Genomic DNA, 26076 nt, shown 5'->3' on the forward strand with positions numbered 1-26076 from the left:
ATTCTTCTCACCCTCCCTTCTAGCCTACGACACGTAAGCTTTGCCTAGCGCCCACCTCCATGTTTCACCAGGATCATTAAAACTGTCTCAGAGGTGTGACATCCATTCCTCCACAGATGCCCTGCAGAGGAGAGGGAGACTCTGGGACACATTGAACCTTCGTTTAATAGGAACAAAACCCAAAATAATTCTCTAGTCTTCTACCATTCAAGATAAGGTGGAAACATGAAGAACAGCTGGTAAGCGATTGAATCTACTTCTAAAAGGATCACCCTCTAAAAATGGAGACCATCTTCAATGGACTGTATTCAAAACTGTATTCTATGTGAGCCGAACCTCTATATTATTGTTTTATTTCCCTATGGCAATCACGTATGTGTTAAGAAAGGACGTTTTTGAGAGAATGACTCCAGCTCAAACTGTTTTGCTAAACAGAGAAATAAAATGTGGTAGACCTGAAACGTTTTGAGAAGAATTGCTCGCCTATTGTGTTAAGGAAGGATTATGGAGATTGGTTGGGAGTGTGGGGGGGAGGGGTTTATTGCTTTTTAAAATTGTTTTTATATTAGGTTTTTATCTTTGTAAGCCATCCAGGGTCACTGAGAGTGAGCTGGGCGGCAAAATAAATTTATTTTATTTATTTATTCTTGTCAATCATATATAAGATAACAGGTAAAAGTATAAACATAATTTGGATACATGAAAAGAGTAAGTAAAAAGGAATATTAGGACAGGGATGGTAGACATGCAGGTGCGCTTATGCAAGCCCCTTACAGACCTCTTAGGAATGGGGTGAGGTCGACAGTGGACAGTTTAAGCTTAAAGTTTTGGGGGTTTGGGGAAGAGACTACAGAGTCAGGTAGTGCATTCCAGGCATTGACCACTCTGCTACTGAGTGCTAACTCAATAATAGAGTGGTCAATTAACTCTTTTAATGTTCATAAATAAATAAATGTCATGGAATTATGTATTTAAGTTTACATAGAATATATCCATGACTCTGAAATGAAAATGTGTGAGATTATTAGGCAGTCTACTTTTATGTTTAAGAGGTGTTTTTTCTCTCTCTCTCTCTCTCCTTGCAGGCAGTATCAATTTCTCTTTTCTGTGAGTTGCTTTTTGGAGATTCTGACATCAGTTACTGTTCAAGGGCAAACAAGTGAGAAACGTCTTCATTACGCTAACTAAATGTTTCGTAATCAAAAGGTCCTACTGTTTTATGGTATAGATAAGAGACTACTGTAGATTGATTTGCTACAAGGCTAAGTTAGGTTTCTTCTACAATGAATGAGAAAAGAAACCGAAAAGTAGAAATTGCACAACATAGAATCTGAGGGCTGACTTTTCTGCCACTCTTTCCGTTGTGATACATTTTTCTGTTTTATTACTGCATTTAAAAAAAGAACAGAAATATATTACAATTTTGAAATGAAAGATCTTGGAATAGACACGATTAAAGATTATATTGGAACAATACGGAGAGGATATGAATGGAATGGCGTTAGAAACGTTAATATGTCTAAAAATATAAACATCAATATTTTATAGAAGTTGTTATTTATACACGCAGATGTGAACCCACTCACCCACCCATACACATCTCCAAGCACTATCTAAGCAAAAAATGCTCAAATTGGCAAAGAATTGCAAAGAACCATCATTGCATTTCTAGGACAGCCTTCCCAAATTTATTACTGCCTGCCAGATGTGTTCCAAATATCCATCTAACTGATAATGCTGGCTGAGATACCGGGTGGTTGTATTGAAGGGCACTAAATCTGAGAAGGTCATCCTAGAAATATAATGTGATCAACCAACTGTAAGAAAATTTCTTGGAATGGTAGACAAAATGCTTTTTGCGGTCAGGAAAAAAATTTCTCCGTTCAAATTGTAACTTTTTCTTCCAGCCTCCAGAGGGATCTTCCAACTTGACTTGAAACAGTGCATAGGTTGAATTCTACAGCTAACTGGAACCAATGTTTAGTTTTCCTTTTCCTTTTTTTTTTTTTTTAGGAGGGTGAGGTTGGTTGACTAAATAGACTGAGATATTTTTCCCCCTTTCCACATACACACAGTGGTGCTTTAGAGAAAGTGAAATGGCTGTTTGTTCTTGCAAGGAACCTTCAGTTATGATTCCTATACTTGCCCTCACGTAACTGAGCATGTTGTATAATCAAACACGGGGAAAGAAAGAGTAAGAAGAAAATATCTGAAGTATGAAAGGAAAAGGGAAGAACGCCAAAACCTGGGCAGGTTTTGCAAAAGCAGAGTTGGCGCTTGATTATTTTGATTTTAGTGTAGGTATGAACTTCACTATCTATCTCAGTAGAAACTTTGTAAAGTTGTCCAAACCACAAATAACTTGTACTACAGAACTATTTCTGTATCTTAGGGAAGACAGAGGACCTTCAGAAATAGCAGGGAAAGAACTGAGATTCTCCACGGCTTTCTCCAATCTATATTTATCTCACCTGTAGCATCATTTGACTTCATGAATGTAGCTTCTTTTGATTTTAGCTGTACAGAATGTGAACTTGTTTGTGCTTTAGGTTTTTATACACAATCTTAAATAAATAAATTGATTTGTTTTCTGGAACTCCCTCTAAGGAGATTGCTGCAGGTCATAGACCATTCAACAGCAAAATGGACAGAGATAACTGCAGCATGTCTAATCTTGTTGCAGGGTTTCCAATAACATTCAATTCCAACATGAGGATGGGCCTCTGCCCACGAACCAAGATTGGCCAGGATGATCTACCAGGCAAGTAAACGCAAGTTATTACACGTAATTTCCTTCATATAAACTAATACGGAACATCTTTTTAAAGGACTGCTTGTTTTTGTTCCGTGAAGTGAATGTGACTGAAAGAAGCTGCTTTATATATTATTTAATTACACCATCATTTATTATTTTCAAGGCAAGACACCTTTATATTTCTAATGTGAACAATTAAGAAACGTAACCGTCTTGAATTGAATTTTGAACAGCAGCAAAGTTGAATTAATCAGAAAATACATATCAAAAGGAAAAAATAGCAGGGTAAAAAGATCTAACTACATCATTTTGTGGTTTATTTGTTTTCTCAAATATTTGTGTTCCTTACTTTAGGTTATGACTTAATTTCACAGTTCCAGCTTGATAAAGCTGCTTCCACAGGCATTATTCAACGTGTGGTGGGCTCTACATCTTCACAAATTGCTTACAGATTAGGTACCAAAGCAGACTTCAGGATTCCTACTAGGTAAAATTTGTTTAATTGATTTTTCTTATTATTTCTATTAAGATTGTCTATTTATTTGACTGAGCAGCCATTTTGAACAGAAAGAAATTGTGCAGTCTAGAAAGCAATGAGTTTTAGCCCCTCCTTAATTATGAAAAGCAGCTGGGTGACTTTGGGTCAGTCACTCTGAGACCAACTCACCTCACAGGGTTGTTGCTGTGGAGAAAAGCATGCGCAGAAGCGTCTGGGTGGGTGGGCAGAGCCTCCCGCTGCTGCTACCGGTTCGCCCGATCTGCGGTGAACCAGTAGCATCCCACCACTTTCTGCCCTATAGTTCTATCACCACTTTTTAAATGTATATGTCAGTGATGGCTAACCTTTTTTTCCTCAGGTGCCAAATGCGTGTGCATGCGCGCACGATAGCATGTGTGCACGTGCCCACACTCATAATGCAATGCCCCCCACACATGCCCCACCTCCCTGTGCATGTTCACACAATCCCCCCATGCTGCCCTGCATCCCTGCACATGTGCGTGCAACCCCTCCATGCTCCCCCAGCCCCCGCGCATGCACACGTGACCCCCCATGCCCCATTTTGGGCCTAGCAGGCCTCCCTGAACCATCTGGAGGCCAGAAACAGCCTGTAGGCCTGTTTTTTGCCCTCCATAGACTCTGGAGGCTCCAGAGGCTTTCCTGCAGCCTCCAGGAGGGTGAAAACAGTCTCCCCGGTCCTCCGGAAGCCCTCCAGAGGCTAGTTTCTGGACTTCTGGTAGGCCCATTTTTCACCTTCCCAGAGGTTCCAAGTGATTCCTGGACTTACCTGGCATCCAAAACAGGCTGCGTGGAGACTGCTGGGAGGGGTGGGGTGACATGGGCATGCTCATGCAACTCCCGCATGCATGGCAGAGACCTGAAAATCAGCTGGCCGTCAGGAGGTGCGCACTATGTGCGGTGGAGCTGATCTAGGATGACGGCTCATGTGCCCACAGAAATGGCTCCACATGCCACCTGTGGCCCCTGTGCCATAGGTTTGCCATCATGGGTATCTGTCATAGTTTTTATTCATTGATATTTATATTCAGGTCTAAATATACATACAGTGGAACTTCATATTTTAGTAACTTCTTTTCAAATATCCATTGAAAATATATAATGGAAATAAGAAAACTTTCCTCGAATTTATAAGAGCCCCAATGCTACTTTCCTTGATGCCTGACTGCGTCAAACTTTCCATTGCCAAGCCAAACTTTTAATTTATTTTGGAATTAAAAATGAAGAACATTAAGCAAGGATATTGGACAGAGTTAAATGAGAAAGGCTATATTCTGATAAAACATGTTTCTGCTCTGCAGAGTAAACCATTTAAACCTTTAAAGTATTTACCCAGCAATCAGAAACCTGTGTTGGCTGTCAAGAGCTCATGAAATCTGGCTTAGTGGGGCATCAAGACTATCATTCTAAGAGTTAAATTAAAATGGGGGGAGGGGTATTCAACCCATGAATGAATTGCAGAAGAGATCTCAAATAAGTTTAGAACGTATTTTGTTCAGATCGCCTAACCTGAATGTGAGTAATACATTGGTCCCTATATCCAGCTAATAAAGCTGTTATCCCTCACCACACTGCACTATCACTTATTTTTACATGAAGCATGTAATTATTTTTAATATTAGTCTGGGACACAACAGTGGCCAGCTATTATGTGGGGAATGTGTGAGCTTTTCTATAATTTGTCTGGATATGGTTGAAAGGGCTTTGTTATTTTCTTGAAATTTAGGTCTTGGACCTATCGCCATCTAGCGGCTGTGGAAGCTTAGTGGTGCTGTTCACCAAAACTGGTGCTGAAAGATGCTCGATTATTGTATTGCTATAACGGGCTTCAGTAGATCGGCTTTTTCCTCTCATTGCGTTTGTGTGATTTGTAACTGACTCATTTTAGTGTTGTGGTGGTTTTATTCTTGTTGTTGTAATTCCTAGACAGAGATTATTATAATTTAGTACGACTGTTGCTGTTGTTTTAAAAATCCTGACAAATTTCTCCTCAAGGAATTGCAAAAGTAGTTGGAATTATGGGTTAATCCCTAAGATTAAAAATGCTACTAACAAAAGTAGAAATGTAGCAAGCCTCTGTCAGATGCATCCAAATTTGAATCTAATCTCTTACAGGCTTTATTTCAGAATCTATTGTGGTTTTTTCCCAGTTTCCAGTTTCCTATTTTTCCTCCTGTGTTTCCAACAATAGACTTTATTTTATTGTTTTTCATGTTTTTCTTTGCAGCATAATAATATAAGAACTGCACTGTGTTGAATTTTGCATTGTGAGAAAAATGTTAATGTAAAATTAATTTAGAGGTAGGCTTAGGGGAAAACTGTCATGTAGATAAGGGTAAATTCAATTATTGTATTTTGCCAAAATCCCTCATATCAGAATTTATCACCTGAAATTGAAGGGAAAAATAAGAATGCATCTTTATAGCTTCTTGCAAGCAACTTAATCCAGAAGAGGTTATTTACAGTTCAGCTTTATTAATTACTGATAGAAGCCTTTCTTTATATAGTAGCATTTTTCAAGCAGCTTTGCACATTTATTCCATTCACAAACAATAATAGGTACAAATAAAAGCTACATTTTCAAATCTGAGTAGATATGTAGAGTCCCACAATTATTTCCAGGTTTACTTGTATTAAAACAGATTTAACAGAATTACAGATTTGGAAGGGACCTTGGAGGTCTTCTAGTCCAACCCCTGCTCAAGCAGGAGACCCTATACCATTCCAGACAAGTGGCTGTCCAATCACTTCTTAAAAACCTTCAGTGATTGGGCAGTGGGGTAATATTCAAGGTATACTTTCCACACACACCCAAACATACATTTTTTAAATGATTTCTTGAGTTTGAACGGACTGCAATCTTTAAGAGGAAAAAGACTGAGGATATATTTGTAAATATGAATTGAAGAATGTAAAGCATTTTTTCTTTATTGCATAAATTCTCTCATTTCTCCCCCCCAGGTCTTTGTTATCAGTGGAATGCTTGCTTGCTCTTTTCATAATCGTTCTCATTAAAAGCTCGATTAGAAACACTGCATTCTATCAAAAGCTAAAAGATTAATAATGGAATTCTGCAGCAGTCTTGTAAGGTTGTAAAGCCCTTGAGTTAACATGAAAAATTGGAGTACACAAGTCATATATCAAACAGTAAACATTCAATGGATTGTTTGCAATCTTCCAAAAAGAATGGAAATTTTTTTGGGGGTGGGGGAGCTTAGTTATAAACTTGTAGATTAATTCTACGTGTTGAAATTTATTTATTTATTTACTTAAATTTATGTGCCACCTGTCTGTTGAGTGACTGGGGGCGGGGGGGGGGGGCTCACAACATAATGAAAAAGGGAATACAGAATAAAACATTAAAACAAGATATGCAACAAGAACAGGGTGGTGCCAGACGAACAGTTCCGTATTCAGAGACTCAATGTTCAGTAGACTTTTGCTTAAGGTAGAATAGCAATGCTTAATGTTTTAAAATAAATCTCTTCTACTTACCAATGTTTGAAATGTGGTTGCAATGTTTTCTCATGACAATGTACAGGGCTGCAGCATTTCATATTTGAGTATGCCTCACTGATGCCTTGGTAGCATTACTTGCAATCAGCAATTTATTTTTGCTCAAGGACTCATATAATCTAGTGCAGTGGTGGGTTTCAAATTTTTTACTACTGGTTCTGTGGGTGTGGCATGGTTTGGTGGGCGTGGCTTGGTTGGATGTGACAGGGGAAGATTACTGCAAAATCCCCATTTCCTCCTGATCAGATGGGACTTGGGAGGTAGAGAATAGAGGGGGTGGGGCCAGTCAGAATTTTTACTACCGGTTCTCCGAACTACTCAAAATTTCAGCTCCAGAACTGGTCAGAACCTGCTGAAACCCACCTCTGGTCTAGTGATGGAAAAGTAATGAAGAATTACTGAGTCCATTTTTTAAAATGGCATTAGCTAAAATATTAAAATAAAGTTCCACTTATTTCTCTACTTCTGAATAGTTTGCTTTTCTCTTCTAAGTAACACCACTTATTTTTTTTATCATTGTTTCCTTTGTAATATTGCTAGATGTAGTGAGCATATATAAAGATAATTTTAAGGAGTAACTAGGGAGAATTTAGAGGATACTAAAAATATCAGGATTAGAATGAGGGTGTTGTTTATACTGTTTATTAAAATAGTCTATTCTGTCTTTGTGGAAGCTTGCAGTTAATTAATGTTACTTCATCCGTCTTCGCTTATTTGTTATGAAATATTCTAATAAATAAAATAAAATACATTTACAAATGCTGCATCAGGAGAAGGCTAATAAATGCTTACATTCAGTATTCGTTGGCATTGGCAAGATTAATTTCAGAATAAATAATTTTTTGATTATTACTCACTGCTTCCAATTGGCATATTTCCAAGGAAACCTTGGAAACTAATAAAAAGCAGAAGTTCATCTGTTTTGTTTTATCAGTTTTTCTTTTCCCCCAATAAATAAATAAAGTGAACTTCCTATGGCTGGTATATTTTCCAGCAAGGACTGGGCATAATATAAATTCATGTATCCTGAATTTATAACCTGAAAGGTGACATATAGTTTTCCAGTCAAACTATGGGCGTCTAAAGTCTTTATTTCAGTGTGTGAATCCAGTGTTTGGATTTCAGCCATAATCCTTGAGGCAAAATGATTGAATGTTAATCTGGTATACATGTGAGACAGCACTGCCAATGCATAAGAGAGAGAAAAAAGTCCCACTAGCAATCTGGTCGATTCAATTGTCCAAAATTTGAAATGCATATGATCATCTAACACTACGCTATGCTGAGTCATATGAAGAGATTCTTATTAACTGATGCATGGAGTTGTAATTACTTCTTTGTTTATTCAATTGATGTATTAATATATGAAAGTATAGTAGGAGAAAAGGAAGTAGCTATAGCAGTGGCTCAGCGGCTAAGACGCTGAGTTTGTTGATCGGAAGGTGAGCAGTTCAGTGATTCGACTCCCTAGTGCCGCATAACAGGGTGAGCTCCCATTATTTGTCCCAGCTTCTGCCAACAGTTCGAAAGCACATAAAAAATGCAAGTAGAAAAATAGGAAACCACCTTTGGTGGGAAGGTAACAGTGTTCCATGTGCCTTTGGTGTTTAGTCATGCTGGTCACATGACCACAGAGACGTCTTTGGACAGAGCTGGCTTTTCAGCTTTGAAACGGAGATGAGCACTGCCCCCTAGAGTGGGGAATGACTAGCACATATGTGCAAGGGGAACCTTTACCTTTATAGCATAGATGAGCAAGGATGTGTTTATGTGTGTATAAGTATGTGTAGTGAAAAAAAGTAATCATAATGTATATTTGAGTGCATGTGTATGTATGTATATTTATATAACAGATATAGTGTCAGGCTTGGAAGCCATCTTTCTTTGGGTGTGTTACTTGGAACTCTGACATATAGAATATGCAAACATTTACAGATATGGAGGCAATATCAATGGAAGTAGCAGCATGCAAAACATTTAAAATTCCACTTGTTTTAAAGTGAAACACTCTGGTTTGAATTTGGATCCCTTGTTTCAAGTCCAAAACAGCCTGTGAAAGATTTTGAACTTGAAATGTTTTGTATGTATATAGAAGGGTCCTTGAGTGGCTCAGACTGCTAAGACAGTCTGTTATTAACAGCAGATGCTTGCAATTACTGCAGGTTCAAGTCCCACCAGGCCCAAGGTTGACTCAGCCTTCCATCCTTTATAAGGTAGGTAAAATGAGGACCCAGATTGTTGGGGGCAATAAGTTGACTTTGTATATAATATACAAATGGATGAAGACTATTGCTTAACATAGTGTAAGCCGCCCTGAGTTTTCGGAGAAGGGCGGGATATAAATTCAAATAAAAAAAAATAAGACAAGACAACCGGTATACTACCATATTTAAGTTGATCACAGTCAGCAATGAAATTAACGGTTTTAAATCTTGTTTGAAGTGTAATTTTATCTAGTGGTTCTGTTGATCTCTGTGCTTGGGATGAAGAACTGATCCAGACACCACTACAATTGCCTCTAGCATTGTCAATCAAACTGTAATGCTGACTCAACTATTTTGCATTCTGAGGAAGTGAAGTACCTAAACGCTTGGTCAATGACCACAGCTGGCTAGTTTGAAACTCAGAGAAAGCATAGTTAGACTCTGAAATATCTTTGTAATGATTACAGGAAAGAACTCTTATTACTTTGCTTCTGTAGTGTGGTGTAATGTTTAAGGCAGGGGTCTGCAAACTTGGCTCTTTTAAGACTTGTGGACTTCAACTCCCAGAATTCCTCAGCCAGCAAAGCTGGCTGGGAGTTGAAGTCCACAAGTCTTAAAAGAGCCAAGTTTGCAGACCCCTGGTTTAAGGTATTGTATCATTTTCAAATCCACCAGAAAAGTGCAACATGTGATTTTGGACTCACCTTTTTCCAGCCCAATGTATTTTGTAAGCTTGTTGTATCAAGGTGAAAACGAGGTGAAGGGAAATCCCTGTATAAGTCATTTGAGATCCTGAAGCACAGGCTTAACAAATTAATTAATTAAAAAACAACTAGCCAGCTATTCTGTTTATTTGCAAGGAGTCCACTGGGATTTGGGGACCAGAATGAAGAATTTATAGACTCTAGCTAGGACTGCTTTGTCCTGCATTTTGCAGATAAAATCAATTGCATCTGTGCTGAGTTGGATAGCACATTTTAAATATTTAAAAACTATGCACCTAAGATGTTTTACATTTGTAGAAGCTAGGAACACAAACAGATTTTCTTTGAGAACTAATGCCTACCCACCTATGTGTTAAATTTTTCCACATATTTTCTTACAAAAGTCTGCCAGGACAAGGTGTGTGTCAGAAATAAGAAATGCTGTTTTGGAAACAATAAATCTGATTTCTCAGTTTGTGATGACTTATATACTCATGTCTTACAGTATTCATGAAGACACCACAGGGGGAAAAAAGTAACATGTACCTCAGAACCAGAGGAGAAATTATTCTTTATAATAAAACGTGTGAATCATCTCAGATTTTGTACAAAACTACAAACCTAAGGAGAGAGATCAGAGGGGCAACATTGCATATAGGAATGGAGGATGAGATTTATTCATTGCTTTCAGCCTAATAATCTATCACTGAAGCTAAGCTCAACACTTTACAGCCATTCAAGAGGAGTTACTCACATGCTCCTGCAATCATCGGTGGCCCCTAACAGAAAAGATGGTCTTCTTTTCTTAATTAATTAAAAATTTCTTGAGATGCTTTTTGAATAAATAACAAAGGCACATACATAGAAGAAGCCAATTCCCCAAGTGAGAAATTTGGCATAGCAAAGGCTACCGATGGAAAACAATCCATGGAGATTTTCAGTCATCCAGGTCATGATTGTCCCAAAGGTGCTTTTTCAGGAGGCAACTGAACTTTCTTGTTTTTTTCTTTGAAGATGTTTCACTTCACATCCAAGAAGCTTCTTCAGCTGTGGTTGGATGGTGGGGAATGGAAGGATTTATATTCCTTCCAGACAGCTGGTCATTTGCATCCTTTTAGGGAGTCATTGAGCCACTTGGAGGTTTATCTGTGTCCTGAGGATCACCTGAGTAGTGCAAATGGGTGTGGAGCCTTCTTGTAACGGCTGACAGGACTGTGTTGTGGAACTGTTTTTTGCAGGATGTTTTCTGCCCTGTGTCCTTTCACTGTTGAAGAAAGGCGCAGGCTGTTGGGGATGAGTCTGTGTTGTCTGCATCTCAAACTGAAGCGCGAATGGTTCCTGTAGTCTGCACTTTTTCTGGAAATCCATTCATGTATCCGCACCATTCAAAGGGTGTTCATTCCAAAGTGCAGAGCTAAACGTCTATGGAGATTCTCAGTCATCCAGGTCATTAAAGGTGCTTTTTCAGGAGGCAACTGGACTTTCTTGTTTTTGCTTTGAAGACATTTTGCTTCTCATTCAAGAAGCTTCTTTAGCTCTAACTGGATGTTGGGGAGTCAGAGCTGAAGAAGTTTCTTGGATGAGAAGCGAAGTGTCTTCAAAGGAAAACCAAGAAAGTCCAGTTGCCTCCTGAAAAAGCACCTTTGGGACAATGGAAAACAGGAAGGACAGCTATTCAGGCAATGAATAGTATTAGAATGCAGACTTTGACTAAACCAAATCTGAAGAATCTGGTACAGCCAAGGAAAAATAATCTGTTTTAATAGTATAATATTTAATCCAAACTACAACTTTATAAGGGAGAATGATGTAGAACATAGGATAGCTTGATTTCAGTAATCTGATTAAGTACTCTTACACAGTAGTTTTGTATTCATCCATAGCACCGTTTTGTTATTGGTAAAAGGTCATGAGCTTCTAGGTCTTGTCTGGATTTAATTCTTCCACAAAGTAAGCCAATATTACTGAATCTCTCTCTGACAGTAAAGTGGAATGATTGGTTCAGATTGGGATGAATCTGTTTGTTAATGTTGTCTTTAGATAGCGGCTTCCTGATGATTCTTTGAAATGATAATGTATCTCAATGTTAAGTCAACCTAGTAAGCAGCCTATTTAATTTCCATTTTTTATAGATCCTTGTATCCTCAAGGACTACCCGATCTCTACTCCATTCTGACTACTTTTCGAATGACTGGGAATACAATTCGGAAAACCTGGAGCCTATGGCAAATTTTAGATTCTTCTGGAAAGGAACAAGTTGGACTGAAGTTTAACGGACAAGCCAAATGCCTTGAATTCTCATATAAAGCAATTGACAGAAGTCTCCAGACAGCATCATTTCTGGATTTACCTTATCTTTTTGATTCCCAGTGGCATAAAGTTATGGTTGGTGTAGAAAAGAATTCTGTCACACTTTATATTGACTGTGCTATGATACAAACTTTACCCATAAAACCAAGAGGGAAGATCAATATTGATGGCTTTACCACATTGGGAAAACTGAAAAATAATCCTCAAATTTCAGTTCCGGTAAGTTGTAGACATTTCCCCTTACAGCAAAAAGCTTTTTCAATTTTTAAAGAAATTGCGTATGGTAATAGAGGCTAAGAGTATAATATGCTTCAAATGGAACAGTAAGAAATGGTTCAATAGTTTTGACATTGTAAGGAAAGAGTATCACTTAATAAGGTATAAAGACTGAAACTTCATTATAATTGAATATTTGGACATTTTTTTTAAGTGAACATTTCAAGAACTGCATAGCTACTAAGGGAAACAGGATGAAAACAGGAGATAATTAATAGACCAGACTAAAAAGGAAGCTGGGCCCAATGAAAAGCTATGTCTTAACTCATTGCAAGGGTACGTAACTAAAACCTGAATTTTTTTTTTTTTACAAATTTAACCATCACTCTGAACTATATTATAGGTAAGTAGCTTATCGAAATTAATTATTCTGTCAGTTAAAAAATGTGTTGGCTTATGGGTATAGGATTTCTTTCTGGTATAGAAGAATATCTGAAAAAGTTCAAATGGAAACAACATCTTCCTGATATGGAAGATATGATCCTCTTCCTCGAAAGATCACGGTTCCAAAATCTAGACTACATATGCTTTTTTATGTAAGAATAAAATGAAGCATTTTTAAAAATAAAACTAGTACTTTATTTTGGAACATATCTTGCGTTTGGCAAGAGATTGAGAATCTCCAGACACTGACCAGATTGTAGCAATGGATTCAATTGCAAAAAGATGTTTGTTGGTGTGAACATTTATTCATTTTCATAGATAGAATTAAAAAGTCAGTGAAGAACCTGCCACCTAGGGTAGCAGAAAAGAGGGCGTGTAAGCCTTAGATATCTTTGAGCAAAAGCAACAATTTGCATTATTTCTAATAGCATAATAAAGCTTTGTTCCAATGATATAAAATAAAGACATTAACGAATATATGGACAACCAGTTTTGCAGGCTCTGTAAGGGCTTTCCCATTCATTACTCACTTTTATGTCTACCTCATGGTACTAAATTTACAATGCAATCAATCTGCATTAACTAAATTAGTCTTTAAAAAGGGAACACTCAAGTTTCGGACTGATTTACATTTTCATTTTCTGGAAAAAAAACATTATTTCCTAGCCTATTAAATTTAACCATCTCCTGCTTTCGTGAACTAGCACAATCATCTTCAGTATGATACCCACAGAGTTCTCTCTTAGCATCCAGCATTATGTGATTTTGTTTGTCTAATTATTTTGTAAGGAAAAAAGGGATGCTAGCATGCTATAAGTCAAAGCATTAGACTTAAGTTTAATCTATGTTTCCAACAATGCCAATGGCCTCCGGTAATACTTAGAGGCAAACTCAGAAAAAGAAGTGATAAGTTCTACATGCATGGTGTTTTGTTTTGAAATGAACCATAATATTTCCATAAGATTCCAGCCTGTTGATCCAACAAGCTGGGGATTCCTGGAACTTCTTAAGCTATTGATGGTGAATTCTGCAGGTTCATATGGGCCTAGCATTAATTATATGAATATGGCATATGATGAATGAAGTATTATGACATGAATTCCAACTCACTGCTGACCATGTCTTACTTAAAGAATGAAATAAAATTGACTTAAATAGGTTTAAAGTTTGGATATGATGGAGATACAATTGTATCCCAGTAAACAGTTGCCATAAATATGTCCATACATGTTTGTGCAGGGGCATATGTCTAACTTAGTGATTGGAGTAACTTATTTTATTTATGTTAAGCCAGATACTGGATGGTATGTATCAGGTTGTATTCATAACCCTACAACTAGTGTAGGGAATATACACAACTATAGTAGTGGGTTTCAATTTTGGCTGCTACAAGTTCACTCGTGGGTGCTCGTGTGCTCACATGATGCTTCTCCACATGCGCAGAGACATCTGAGTGGGTAGGTGGAGTCTCCCGCCGTTGCTGCAACCCATCACTGGATTAAATGATGCTAAACTTAATTCGTATAAACCCTTTTTGCACAAATATCAATAGAAGAAAAATTAGCCATTTAAAACAGAGATTTTAAATAATAATAAATGTCCTGGCCCATTGGTTAGAACGCAGTAATGCAGGCTACTTCTGCTGAGTGCTGGCTGCCAGCAGTTTGGCATTTTGATTCTCACCAGGCTCAAGGTTGACTCAGCCTTCCATCCTTCCGAGGTTGGTAAAATGAGGACCCAGATTGTTGGGGGAGGCAATATGCTGACTCTGTAAACCATTTAGAGAGGGCTGTAAAGCTCTGTGAAGCGGTGTATGAGTCTAACTGCTATTGCTATTGCTATAGGCTGGTGAGAATTTTGGTGTAGTAGTTAAGGCACTGGCCTAGAAATCAGGAAACTGAGTTCTAATCCTGCTAAGGCCGAACTAGGTGGCTGGGTGACTTTTGGCCAGTCATTCTCTTACAGCCCAATCCTCCTCACAGTGTTGTTGTAGTGGAGAAAATAGGTGGAGGGAGTATTAGGTATGCCTGCTGCCTTAAGTTCTTTATAAATAACAAAGATATGTTAACATATAATAAGTCAGTCAGTCAGTCAATCATTGTCCTGCCTTTTTATGCCATGAGCTAATTATGATCCCAGCACATGGCAATTTCTTACCCTCCTTACAGTGATATTATGAAGAGGATGACTGATTGCCTCTGCATGAAATGGTTAATGGTTTATCTTATTAATCAAATTGAATGAATTTTCTCTAATCATCATCATCATCTTTTAATGGCCCCATAATCACTTGCAGGGTGGAGTCTGGGCAACTAAATGGAGCTGAGTGTTTACTGGCCAGATGCCCTTCCTGTCACCAATGTGGAGTTGTATTCAGCAGATATATACTCATCGTGCCCAGAGAGACAAATATTTGCCTCTACCTAGGATTGAACTCACAGTCTCCTGATTGTGAGGCGAGAGCTCCACTTCTAGGCACCACAATTAATTTTCTCTAACGAATTGGTAAATTGGTAAATATGGTAGTATACCGGTTGTCTTGTCTTATTTTTTTTTATTTGAATTTATATCCCGCCCTTCTCCAAAGACTCAGCGCGGCTTACACTATGTTAAGCAATAGTCTTCATCCATTTGTATATTATATACAAAGTCAACTTTTATTGCCCCGAACAATTTGGGTCCTCATTTTACCTACCTTATAAAGGATGGAAGGCTGAGTCAACCTTGGGCCTGGTGGGACTTGAACTTGCAGTAATTGCAAGCAGCTGTGTTAATAACAGACAGACTTAGTCTGCTGAGCCACCAGAGGCCCTTATGACGTCAATTGAGCTCCAAAATTTCCATTGCTAAGCAAGGCAGTTTTTAAGTGAGTTTTGCTCCATTTTATAATCTTTCTTTCTTCCACGGTTGCCAAGAGAATCAGTACAGCTGTTAAGTGAACTATGTGGTCGTTAAGTGAATCTGGCTTTCCCCATTGACTTTGCTTGGAGTTGGGAAGATTATAAATAGTGATCATATGACCCCCCCTCCCCCCGGGAGAGTGCGACTGTCATAAATGCAGGCCAGTTGCCAAGCATCCAAATTTTGATCATATGACTGTGGGGATGCTGCAACGGTTGTGTGAAAAATGGTACTAAGTCACTTTAAGGTCATGAGTTGAGTTGAGTTGGGTTGGGCTGGGTTGGAGTGAGGTGAGGTGGGGATAGAATGTCAAAAAAGGTAATATGAAAGTTATAACTTTAAATGGTTGTAAAGAGGACTACCTCTTTGTATTAATCAAGCTAAGAAGGCTGCCTCTGCCTTGCAGTTTCCTGCCCTTTAGGTGTTACTATAAATACATTCAAAAAAAAGTCTGAAGAAGTGAGACTTGTCCCATATTGCATGAAACTGTAAAAAGAGGGTACTAACTCATACTAAAAGGGTGTGGATTCCCCTCTTCATTCTTTTCCAGTCATGCATTGACAGGAGGAGAAAGTGAAGAATAAGCTAATTACAGTCTTCAAGATTAATCGGTGTAAAATTAGTTACACCCCATAATTGGAATATTACAAATTAGGCATGGGAAGCCAAAACATATATATACGTGATTGCTTTTTTTCTTCTTCTGAAGATACCTGAAAACAAGGAGAATATTCAAATATATTAAATGATATGGTTGAAAGTAACCCTCTGATTTTCAGTATGCATCCATGAATAAAGTTCTTTTGGCATCAGGAGCAGTTCCGAATGATTCAAAATCTAGTTATTTGCAGGCAATGTGCAATGAGAATGTATAAAGAATGTAATAGAATATTCCCTGAGTATCTAAAAATTCCAAAATCTGGGGAAAAATTAAAGCAAAATCACTGACGATTATTGTATGAAACATTTAAAAAAAAAACAGAGAATGAAATTGTAAATGCTTCAGAGAAAAGCAACCTTCATATTACCATTTTTGACATTTTATCCCTGCCTCACCCCAATCCAACCCAACCCAACTCATGACCTTACCTTAGATGAGCTGAGTTTTCAGGATTCCAGTTTGATAAGGCATTCAATTCTTTTATCCCAAATAAATGTTCATCTTTATTCTATATTCTGGAAGAAAATGAACCATATTTTCCTTTATCCATCAAATATAGCTTTTTATTATTATTATTATTAATTAAACTTTTATACCGTACCGTCTCCCGCAGGACTCAGGGCGGTTCACAGCCATATTAAAATACAACAATATAATAAATAACAATATAAAAACAAATTAAAACTAAATATTTTAACGGCCAAATCACTAAAACGGTAGAAACCAGTTTAAAACCCATTTAAAATTTCACTAAAATATTTCTTAGGCTAGTCCAGCTCGCTGAAATAATAAAGTCTTCAGTTCACGTCTGAAGGCCCGGAGGAAGCTCGTTCCACAGGGCCGGTGCTGCCACAGAGAAGGCCCTCCCCCTGGGGGTCACCAACCTGCATTGTTTGGTCGACGGCACCCTGAGGAGGCCCGCTCTGTGGGAGCGCACAGGTTGTTGGGAGGCAATCGGCGGCAGAAGGTGGTCTCGTAGATATCCCGGTCCTAAGCCATGGAGCGCTTTAAAGGTGGTGACCAAAACCTTGAATTGCACCCGGAAGGCCACCAGCAGCCAGTGTAGGCCGCGCAGGATAGGTGTTATGTGGGAGCAGCACGGAGTTCCCTCTATCACCCACGTGGCCGCATTCTGGACTAGCTGGAGCCTCCTGGTGCTCTTCAAGGGGAGCCCCATGTAGAGAGCATTGCAATAGTCCAGGCGGGAAGTGACGAGGGCGTGAGTGACCGTGCGTAAGGCGTCCCGGTCAAGGAAAGAAGCTTGAATTTAACAAAGTCATTGACAGCATAGTGATATAGCATTAGAATTCTAGTTCTCCAAAGGGGAAAAAGTTTTTCTGGAAGAATCCATCTAGAAAGATATTACTTGTATACAGTAGAAATATATACAAGCCTAGTTTTTTTCAATCAATAGGACTAAATTAGCAAAAATTGCTATTTTATTTTTTTATACATCAGTGTGCGAAAAGTGTGATTTTGCATGAAGGGAAGCTGCTCAAACTGAGACAAAATGTGGATTTTTTTTTTTTTTTTGCATTATTTGTGGTCTGGAGAGTTAAGGGACACAAAGGGTGTTTTAATGTTCTGGATCATGAGTGTCAAACTCGCCATGTCACATTGCTGTCACGTGACATATCGCGACATTTCCCCCTTCATGGAGCTGGGGTGGGCGTGGCCTGCATGTGACACATCCGGCCTGCGAGCTGCCAGTTTGATACCCCTGTTCTAGATGTTTAAGATAACAGTGCAATCTTTAACATTCTAATTCCAAAACTGGATCCTGTCCCTGTTAATTTGGGGATGGAGTTCTTGACATGGTGTTTAACATTTGAAGCGACCTTCAAGGTAACCGAAGTAAAATTGTCAATCAAAGTTGATAAAAATAAAGTAAAATAAACTATGGATTTTATCCCTTGGAATTAATTAGGCAAGTACAATTTACAAGAGCAGATTTTTCTTGGAAGAAAATACATCATAGAATTAGTTTTTTTGTCCTTTGGTTAAATCAGATATATTTCTGCAAATTAGTATTATTTGGTAGGAATGAGTATGGTAAATAATACTCTTGAATACGGTCCTTAAACGTGAATGTCTAAACAAAGACTTGGGTTGTTAGCATTTCCTAAGCTTCATGTAAGAATTAAGTACAAGCAGTCCTCAAGTTATGACTATAATTGAGCCCCACAATTATGGTCGTAAGTTGTGACTTGTTAAAGTGGATCATCAAGTGACCAGACCCAATTTTACAATCTCTTTTGCAGCAATTGTTAAACAACTGTGACGATCGTTAAGTGAACTCACTGTTTCCTATGGGGCAGGTTTTCCCCCACCCCAGAAACTGGAAGTAAAAGTTGGTTTTTGGCAAAAGTGTGACAAATTGTGGTCATGTGACCATGGGGCATAGCAAATGGCCATAAAAAGGGCCTGGTTGCCAAGAGCCTAAAATGCAGTCACATGATTATTGGAGCAGGGAGAGGGGGGAATGGATGTCAAAATTTCAAAACTGGGTTGTGGGTTCCCTTTTCAGGGTCCATTGTAACTTCAAACAGTCACTAAGCAACTGGTCATATGTTGAGAACTATCTGTATTGGGGGGGGGCGGCTTTGGAAGTATTGTTTTCATGTGGCCAAGCTTGTATTGCTTACTTTTACCTCTGTTGTTATGATCTGTTCTAGCCATTGTGGTCCATCCTCTAAGCGTGAAGATCTTGTTTCAATTTTTAATATATAATTACCAGAGAGTTGGAATTATCAGATGGGGCTTTGGGTCATCTCTGCCTCCCGGCTTCAATTTCCTATTTGTGAGTGGTGTCGGTTATTAACTATATCACAAAACTGTGAGGATCGAAGTGAGGAAGTCATGCGGTTCTCAATCCCCAGACTTAAGGAAAGGATACCACCAAAGCAACACCTTACCAGCCTTAGAGAGGTTCTATTGCTGAATGATGATGATCAATAATCAAGTATCAGTTTTATAAAATTCTTTTACTGCTTCTCTTTTTTGCTCTCTTATCAGTTTGAGATCCAGTGGCTGATGATTCATTGTGACCCCCGGCGTCCTCAAAGAGAAACATGCAGTGAACTTACAATCAGGAGCTCGGTAATCTTAAGGGCAAAGCTTACTTTTCAACTTTGGAACACAGGTAGTCCTCGACTTACGACCATCCTTGAGCCCAAAACCTCCGTCGTTAAGCGAGACATTAGTTAAGTTGAGTTTTGCCCCATTTGACGACTTTTCTTGCCACAATTGTTAAGTGAATCACTGCAGTTGTTAAGTTAGTAACACGGCTGTTAAGTGAACCTGGCTTCCCCATTGGCTTTGCTTGTCAGAAGATTCGCAAAAGGGGATCCCAGCAAAGATCATAGATACGAACCAAGTGTCTGAATTTTGATCACATGAGCATGGGGATGCGGCAAAGGTGGTCACTATGAAAAACAGTCATAAGTCGCATTTTTCAGTGCCATTGTAATTCTGAACGGTCACTAAAAGAACTGTTGCAAGTCAAGGATTACCTGTATTCCAAATGCCCTAATATATTTCCTTTTGAAAGCAGAGCTTTAAAAAAAGCAATTCAGGATGGGGAAGGTGTCCTCCTTGCCCAATGAAGCCCTTTGCAGCACAGAGCAAGGCACAAACCGCTGCCAGAAAGTGCACAATGCTAAAAAGCAGGCCAAAGGGTTAAAAAGCTGGAGTCATTCAATCCCTCCTTTCTTAGACATCGGGTTTCCTCCAGTCTAGCTACCCTCCTCCGACATTCATCCGCGCAACAGCTGTGCTTTTTGCCGGTTGTGGAATTTGGAGGGATTTGGAGGGATTCCTTTGGGCTCTGTTCTTCAGTAACATTAAAATCCATCTGTGGCAATCGAAGAAGTAACCATGGGTAGCTCCGGCTCCTGCACAAAATTTCCCTGGTTCCTGTGGATTTTTCTGCAAGCCATTCGCCTTTGTCCAGCGCAAGTGAGTTCTGCCTAACTTTCTTTTTTATTCTTTTCAGATAAGCCAGACCATCATAAAGGTAAGTCTTAAAACTAGAAGGATTCTTATTCAATCGAAGCATGTAAAAGGTTTCGATAAACTACTTGCTGTTTGATTCTAGTTTGGGTTGTCAATCAATTAAAGTAATGTGTATGTTTCTAGTGATGTTGCTATATTGGAGAAGGTATGGGATCTTTTATGCCCAGCTGGAGAGCTTCCTAGAGGAAGCCAGAAGCCACCATAAAATATATTGCTTGACATATCATAGTTTGAACCTGCACTGAGTTATTTTTCCTGGTTGCTGAGGCTTCACAGGGACCCTACACACCATTCAGAGCAGGGGTGGGTTGCTACCGGTTCGCACTGGATTGGGTGAACCGGTAGCAATGGTGGTGTGAGGCTCCGCCCATCCACCCGGATACTTCTGCGCATGCGCAGAAGCGCCACACATGCCTGCGAGCGCACACGAGTGAATTGATAGCAATGGGATTTGGAACCCGGCTCTTATTCAGAGTAATCTAATTAAGATTAACAAGTATAATTAGGTTGGGATCCATTCTATCAATTTTGATGCTTCCCTCCCCCAGATATATTTAGTACCCTTCTGCTTTAAGTCCAAGAAAGCCCATTTGTTTTAATTCAGTGGAATCCACAAAGGACGCATCCTTTGGATTAAGTTAGGTGGGTTAATTATCACTTCAGTTCCCTAAGCAATCTTCTTATAATTACAAACAGGGTAATAAAAAAGGATCATTTCCTCCACATTTATGTGTGACGTGGGCTTCCAACTGATCTTAGTGATTATGAATGTAGAGCCAAAATTGATTTTTTTAAAAAAAATTAATCACCATATAGTGATATAAACAGGTAATGGTACCAAGATATATAAATGGAAGGAAAGTGAATGTGGAATAAGGCACTTTGCTGTGGGAAACACAGAAGGGGAAAAATTTCTGTGAATTTCACTCCGCTCACTTATTTGAGTATTCTGAAAAGATGATATGTTTCCTAATAACAGTCATTCATTGTTTTGTGGAAGAATTCTCTAGTGACTGACACACTGTAAAGCAGAATCACATATATACATGCATTCTTTTATGAGCTTACATTAAAAATAGATGAAAGGCTCTCATTTTTAAAAATCAAGTCTTCAAAGAATGCCAGAAAATCAGCTGAGAGTTTACTTAAAACTATTAATGTGTAATAATGCATTTCTACAAAATGAAATGTTAATCTTCTGAAGCACAGTGAGAAAATCCAACAGATTGAAAGAAAAAAAATTCTGCCTATGTTTTTACAAAGAAAATGAATGTGTACTATGCAGCCTTATGGCTGATGGTGACACGAAGCAGCTTACTTTGCAAGCAATGATAATGACTCTGGTCTGAATTAAAAATACCTTTTAAACTACTGGTTGTGAGAACTCTGTCTAAAGCTGAAATTCTCACAATCTGAAATTAATAGGAAAACTGCTTTTCCTCTCAGCTGTTCACCATTTACCGAAAAATGTGAAGGTACAAAAAAGGGCCTGTTAGAAAATCACAGAGCATCTACTGTGCAGTTAGAATTTCATCACCAAAAGAAAACAGTGTGTCTTATAGGCCTTGAATTCCTCCCCTAAATTATATATGAAAATGAATAGTTTGGAATTTTCCAAGCCTCTTAGGACTTACAAAAATTGTTAGAAAGAAAGAAAGAGAAAGAAAGAAAGAAAGAAAGAAAGAAAGAAAGAAAGAAAGAAAGAAAGAAAAGGGAGGGAGGGAGGGAGGGAGGGAGGGAGGAAAGTTATAGAGGACAAGGTTTTATTAAAGGCTATGGTATGTGTGCATAATTTATCTCTTACTTATGTACATGTCTCAGAAGATAATTCTGGATATTAGCTATACATTTATGGAATTTCACTTAAACTCCTTTGTGTAGGTACCATTTTATTTTCTCTATCTCAAATTGATTTCCCATTTTACAAGAGAGTGAAGTTAATGGGACATAATTTTAATCCCTAGGACATTAATTTATTCCATTTTATCACAGGGTCAGTCATAGTGAGAAGACACCTTCTTTTCCTGTTTAGAATGAAATGAAAATATAAAGCATAATAATCCCTTCCTTTTCATTCCCCATTATTGCCTTAAAGAGCAACTAGATAGGTTGTTTTTTTTCCTTGAGGAAAAAGAAGATGATGTTTTGCTTCTCATTCTCCCCCCCCCTCCTCCTCCTCCTCCTCCTCCTCCTCTTCTTCTTCTTCTTCTTCTTCTTCTTCTTCTTCTTCTTCTTCTTCTTCTTCTTCTTCTTCTTCTTCTTCTTCTTCTTCTTCTTCTTCTTCTTCTTCTTCTTCTTTCCAGGCAAAAACAGTCTACTACAGGGGTCTCCAACCTTGGTCCCTTTAAGACTTGTGGACTTCAACTCCTAGAGTCCCTCAGCTAGCAAAGCTGGCTGAGGAACTCTGGGAGTTGAAGTCCACAAGTCTTAAAGGGACCAAGGTTGGAGACCCCTGGTCTAATAGCCTTTGGAAGGAAAAAAACACTTTTGAGATTTTCTGTAGACAGAGGCATGAATTCTGTCACTGCCCACCTCTACTAACAGAGATACATATATGTGTATGCACATCTGTCCTCACACACCATGTGTCATTCTGTACATCTCAGATTGTAATTACTCACATTTGTCATGAATTACTCTAAGGCAGATTAGAACAGGAACATATTACCCAATCAAGCAAACTGAATTTGATTAGGTTAGTCAGAATATCTTATTTGTGGTTCTCAATTGTTCCTTTCCCCTTTTATAGGCTGGTTTGAGTTGTTTCCTCTTCCTGTTTAAACAGTTCTTTTTATTCCTTGCCAGAGAGGCCCTCCAGGTCCGCAAGGCCCCCCCGGCCCCCCTGGTCCTCCAGGTGTTCCTGGCATTGATGGCATAGATGTAAGTATAGCTTGTGCTGTGTGGTGACAGGGAGCATTCAAGACATTCCTGCTCCAGCATTATACAATGACACTGCTGTCTCTCTGAGTGTATTCAGCATGCAACACACTCGGGCACATTTCTGTCATGTCTCGTTAACTGGCATTAGAAATGTTGTGTTGATTGGCCTGGAAACTTAGGAGGTGCATTCTTTAGCCCCCAAACATGAGAATTGGTGGTATGAACTAGAACAAATTATCTTCTGCAGCTGGATCAGGTCCATCGTATAATCTGCAATTTGCATCAGGGATTCCACAAGACTAGTATTTATATTTTGCAAATTCCTCTGTTATTAGCTTCATACCAGTTCTGTCTACTAGCCATAAGAATTTCTCCATATAATGTGCACGTGGTGGCACAGTGGTTAGAATGCGGTATTGCAGGTTAATTTACGGCCGACTGCCAGGAGTTCGATCCTGATCAGTTCAAGATTGACTCAGCCTTCCATCCTTCCGAGGTGGGTAAAATGAGGACCCAGATTGTTGTGGGGCAATAGGCTGACTCTGTAAAACCTCTCAGAAAGGGCTGTAAAGCACTGTCGAGTGATATATAAGTCTAAGTGCTAATGCCATGTGTATTACAGGAACATTTATAACATCTATATAATACGTATACAATTTACAGATAGAATTATAAGTGCTTCTATATTAAAATGAATTTGACTTGACTGTTACTTTCTTCTATCCCATTAGGGAGACAGAGGCCCTAATGGCCTCCCAGGCCGTCCAGTAAGTAACTGAGAATGGGTAGCATTTTTAAAACATCTTTTTAAAAAAACTGCTTTTATTTGCTAACTGACTTCACTGATATGAAATTCACTCCTATAGGGTCCTGATGGCGATGCAGGAAAACCAGGTGTCCCTGGATTGCCAGGAATACCAGGAGCTGATGTGAGTACAAATCTTTATGGTATCATCCTAAGCTGTTTCTGCTAGGTGCTAAAAAAGTTCTTTTGATTTCAAACCTCTACTGGGTGTGAAAGTGATAGTTGCACTCCCTGAAACTGGGAGTTCTTTATTTCCCAATTCCCTTAAATCCAGGCAGAATATTATAGAAACATAAAGGTGCTTTTTGCTGGTTGAAATGGATGTTGTGGTGTTCATCAAGTCCAATCCTCTAGCAAGTGCACCAATCTTCGTACTCTCCTAGACAAATGGAACTCTTTTCTGGAAAACCTTCAGTGATGGACCATCTATATTTCAAAAGGTAGTCTGGGGGTCCACTGCTTAATAATCAGGGAATTAATCTTTTTTTTCCCCTTCCAAATTTGGATCTTTCACTATAAAGGTTTTACCCACTGGTTCTTGATTTGCCTTTAAATATTCATTGGCCTATGTTTCTGTCATTTCCAATCCAATGGAATGCTTGGAAAAAAAAATAATGTCTAGGGGGTCAGGACTTTGTTCATCAGCAGAATCATCTTCTGAAAACTGAACTTATATGGGACAAAATTTGATATAGTGAAAGGAATTAGTAATGTTGTGGGGGAAAAAAACCCCACTCATAATATTTCCCCAATTGTCAACTGCTCCCTTCCAAACTCCTCTTCTTCCTGGTCACATGACTTAGAGCCAAACTCCAAAAATAAGAGACTGGAAAGAAGTCCATGCTCTTCATGCATGCTTTTCTTAAGTTGTGTGCCCTATGCTGTTAGGGATTTAGAAAGAATCAGCACCTGAGAATGAGCCATTGTTATAGATATAACTATGCAAATCTAGTTCATCCTTCACTGTCCTGATGCTGTTTGCCTTTGCTGGGTGACAGTTCTGAGAGCCTATGGAGAGTATCAGGTAGGAGAAATATATTCTAGGCACTGGACTCAATGGTCTTATCAAAATCTTGTTTACTTACATACAATTTACACAGTGGTGACTATTTCCTCCATAGATAAGCACACATGGTATAATTTGTACCTATTCGTGTTTATTCAAAAACCTCCCAATCTATTTTTTTTTTATAGATTTTATTGCAAAGCAGGGACACAGTGGCTCAGTGGCTAAGACGCTGAGTTTGTCGATCAAAAGGTCAGCGGTTCAGCGGTTCAAATCCCTAGTGCTCATCCCTAGCGGTTTGAATCCCTAGTGCTCATCCCTAGGGTGAGCTCCCGTTATTTGTCCCAGCTTCTGCCAACCTAGCAGTTTCGAAAGCACGTAAAAAATGCAAGTAGAAAAATAGGGACCACCTTTGGTGGGAAGTAACAGCGTTCCGTGCGCTTTTGGCTTTTAGCCATGCCAGCCAAATGACCACGGGGATGTCTTTGGACAATGCTGGCTCTTCGGCTTTGAAACGGAGATGAGCGCTGTCCCCTAGAGTCGGGAACGGCTAGCACATATGTGTGAGGGGAACCTTTACCTTTTTACCTTTATTGCAAAGCAAGTACATAATTAGTTGTTATAAATAGAACAGTTCAAAAACTTTGATTAAATTGGTGAAAAATCTTCCTCCTTGCCCCATTATCAAAAAAGACTAATTCAAATGTTAACACACACACACACACACACACACACACACACACACACACACAAACACATTCACCAAATATACATTGCTGCAAATTAATTTCTCTTTCCTATGTTCAAAAATGCTGCAGCCATTCCATATACTTGGAAAATCCACAAATCATATTTTGATACATACAAATAATAGGGATATAACAACAACAACAATAAGTTGTATAATATTATAAGTAATTGTGTTCTCTTCGCTGACGATGTCAAACTATTTAACACTACCAACAATACAGCTACCCTTCAAAAAGACCTTGACTTTGTATCGGAATGGTCAAAAACTTGGCAACTCCAAATCTCAACCAGCAAATGCTCAGTCTTACACATTGGAAAAAAGAATCCAAACACTAAATACAAACTCGATGGACATTACCTTACAGATGACCCCCACCCTGTTAAAGACCTTGG

General features: G+C 38.7%; 1 protein-coding gene across 1 annotated transcript in view; it reads left to right on the forward strand.

The window, feature by feature from the left end:
- Nucleotides 1–2643: 2643 nt before the first annotated feature.
- COL9A1 (collagen type IX alpha 1 chain) overlaps nt 2644–26076 on the forward strand; it is a 93026-nt gene continuing 69593 nt past the window's right edge. Inside the window, exons 1-8 of the mRNA XM_058176363.1 lie at nt 2644–2761; nt 3110–3242; nt 11829–12225; nt 19244–19327; nt 20223–20243; nt 23048–23122; nt 23854–23889; nt 23989–24051. Coding sequence (XP_058032346.1) covers nt 2644–2761; nt 3110–3242; nt 11829–12225; nt 19244–19327; nt 20223–20243; nt 23048–23122; nt 23854–23889; nt 23989–24051 — 927 coding nt within the window. The remainder of the gene's footprint in view (nt 2762–3109; nt 3243–11828; nt 12226–19243; nt 19328–20222; nt 20244–23047; nt 23123–23853; nt 23890–23988; nt 24052–26076) is intronic.

The sequence above is a fragment of the Ahaetulla prasina genome, chromosome 1 (genome assembly GCF_028640845.1).
Source record: "Ahaetulla prasina isolate Xishuangbanna chromosome 1, ASM2864084v1, whole genome shotgun sequence".
Classification (NCBI taxonomy): domain Eukaryota; kingdom Metazoa; phylum Chordata; class Lepidosauria; order Squamata; family Colubridae; genus Ahaetulla; species Ahaetulla prasina.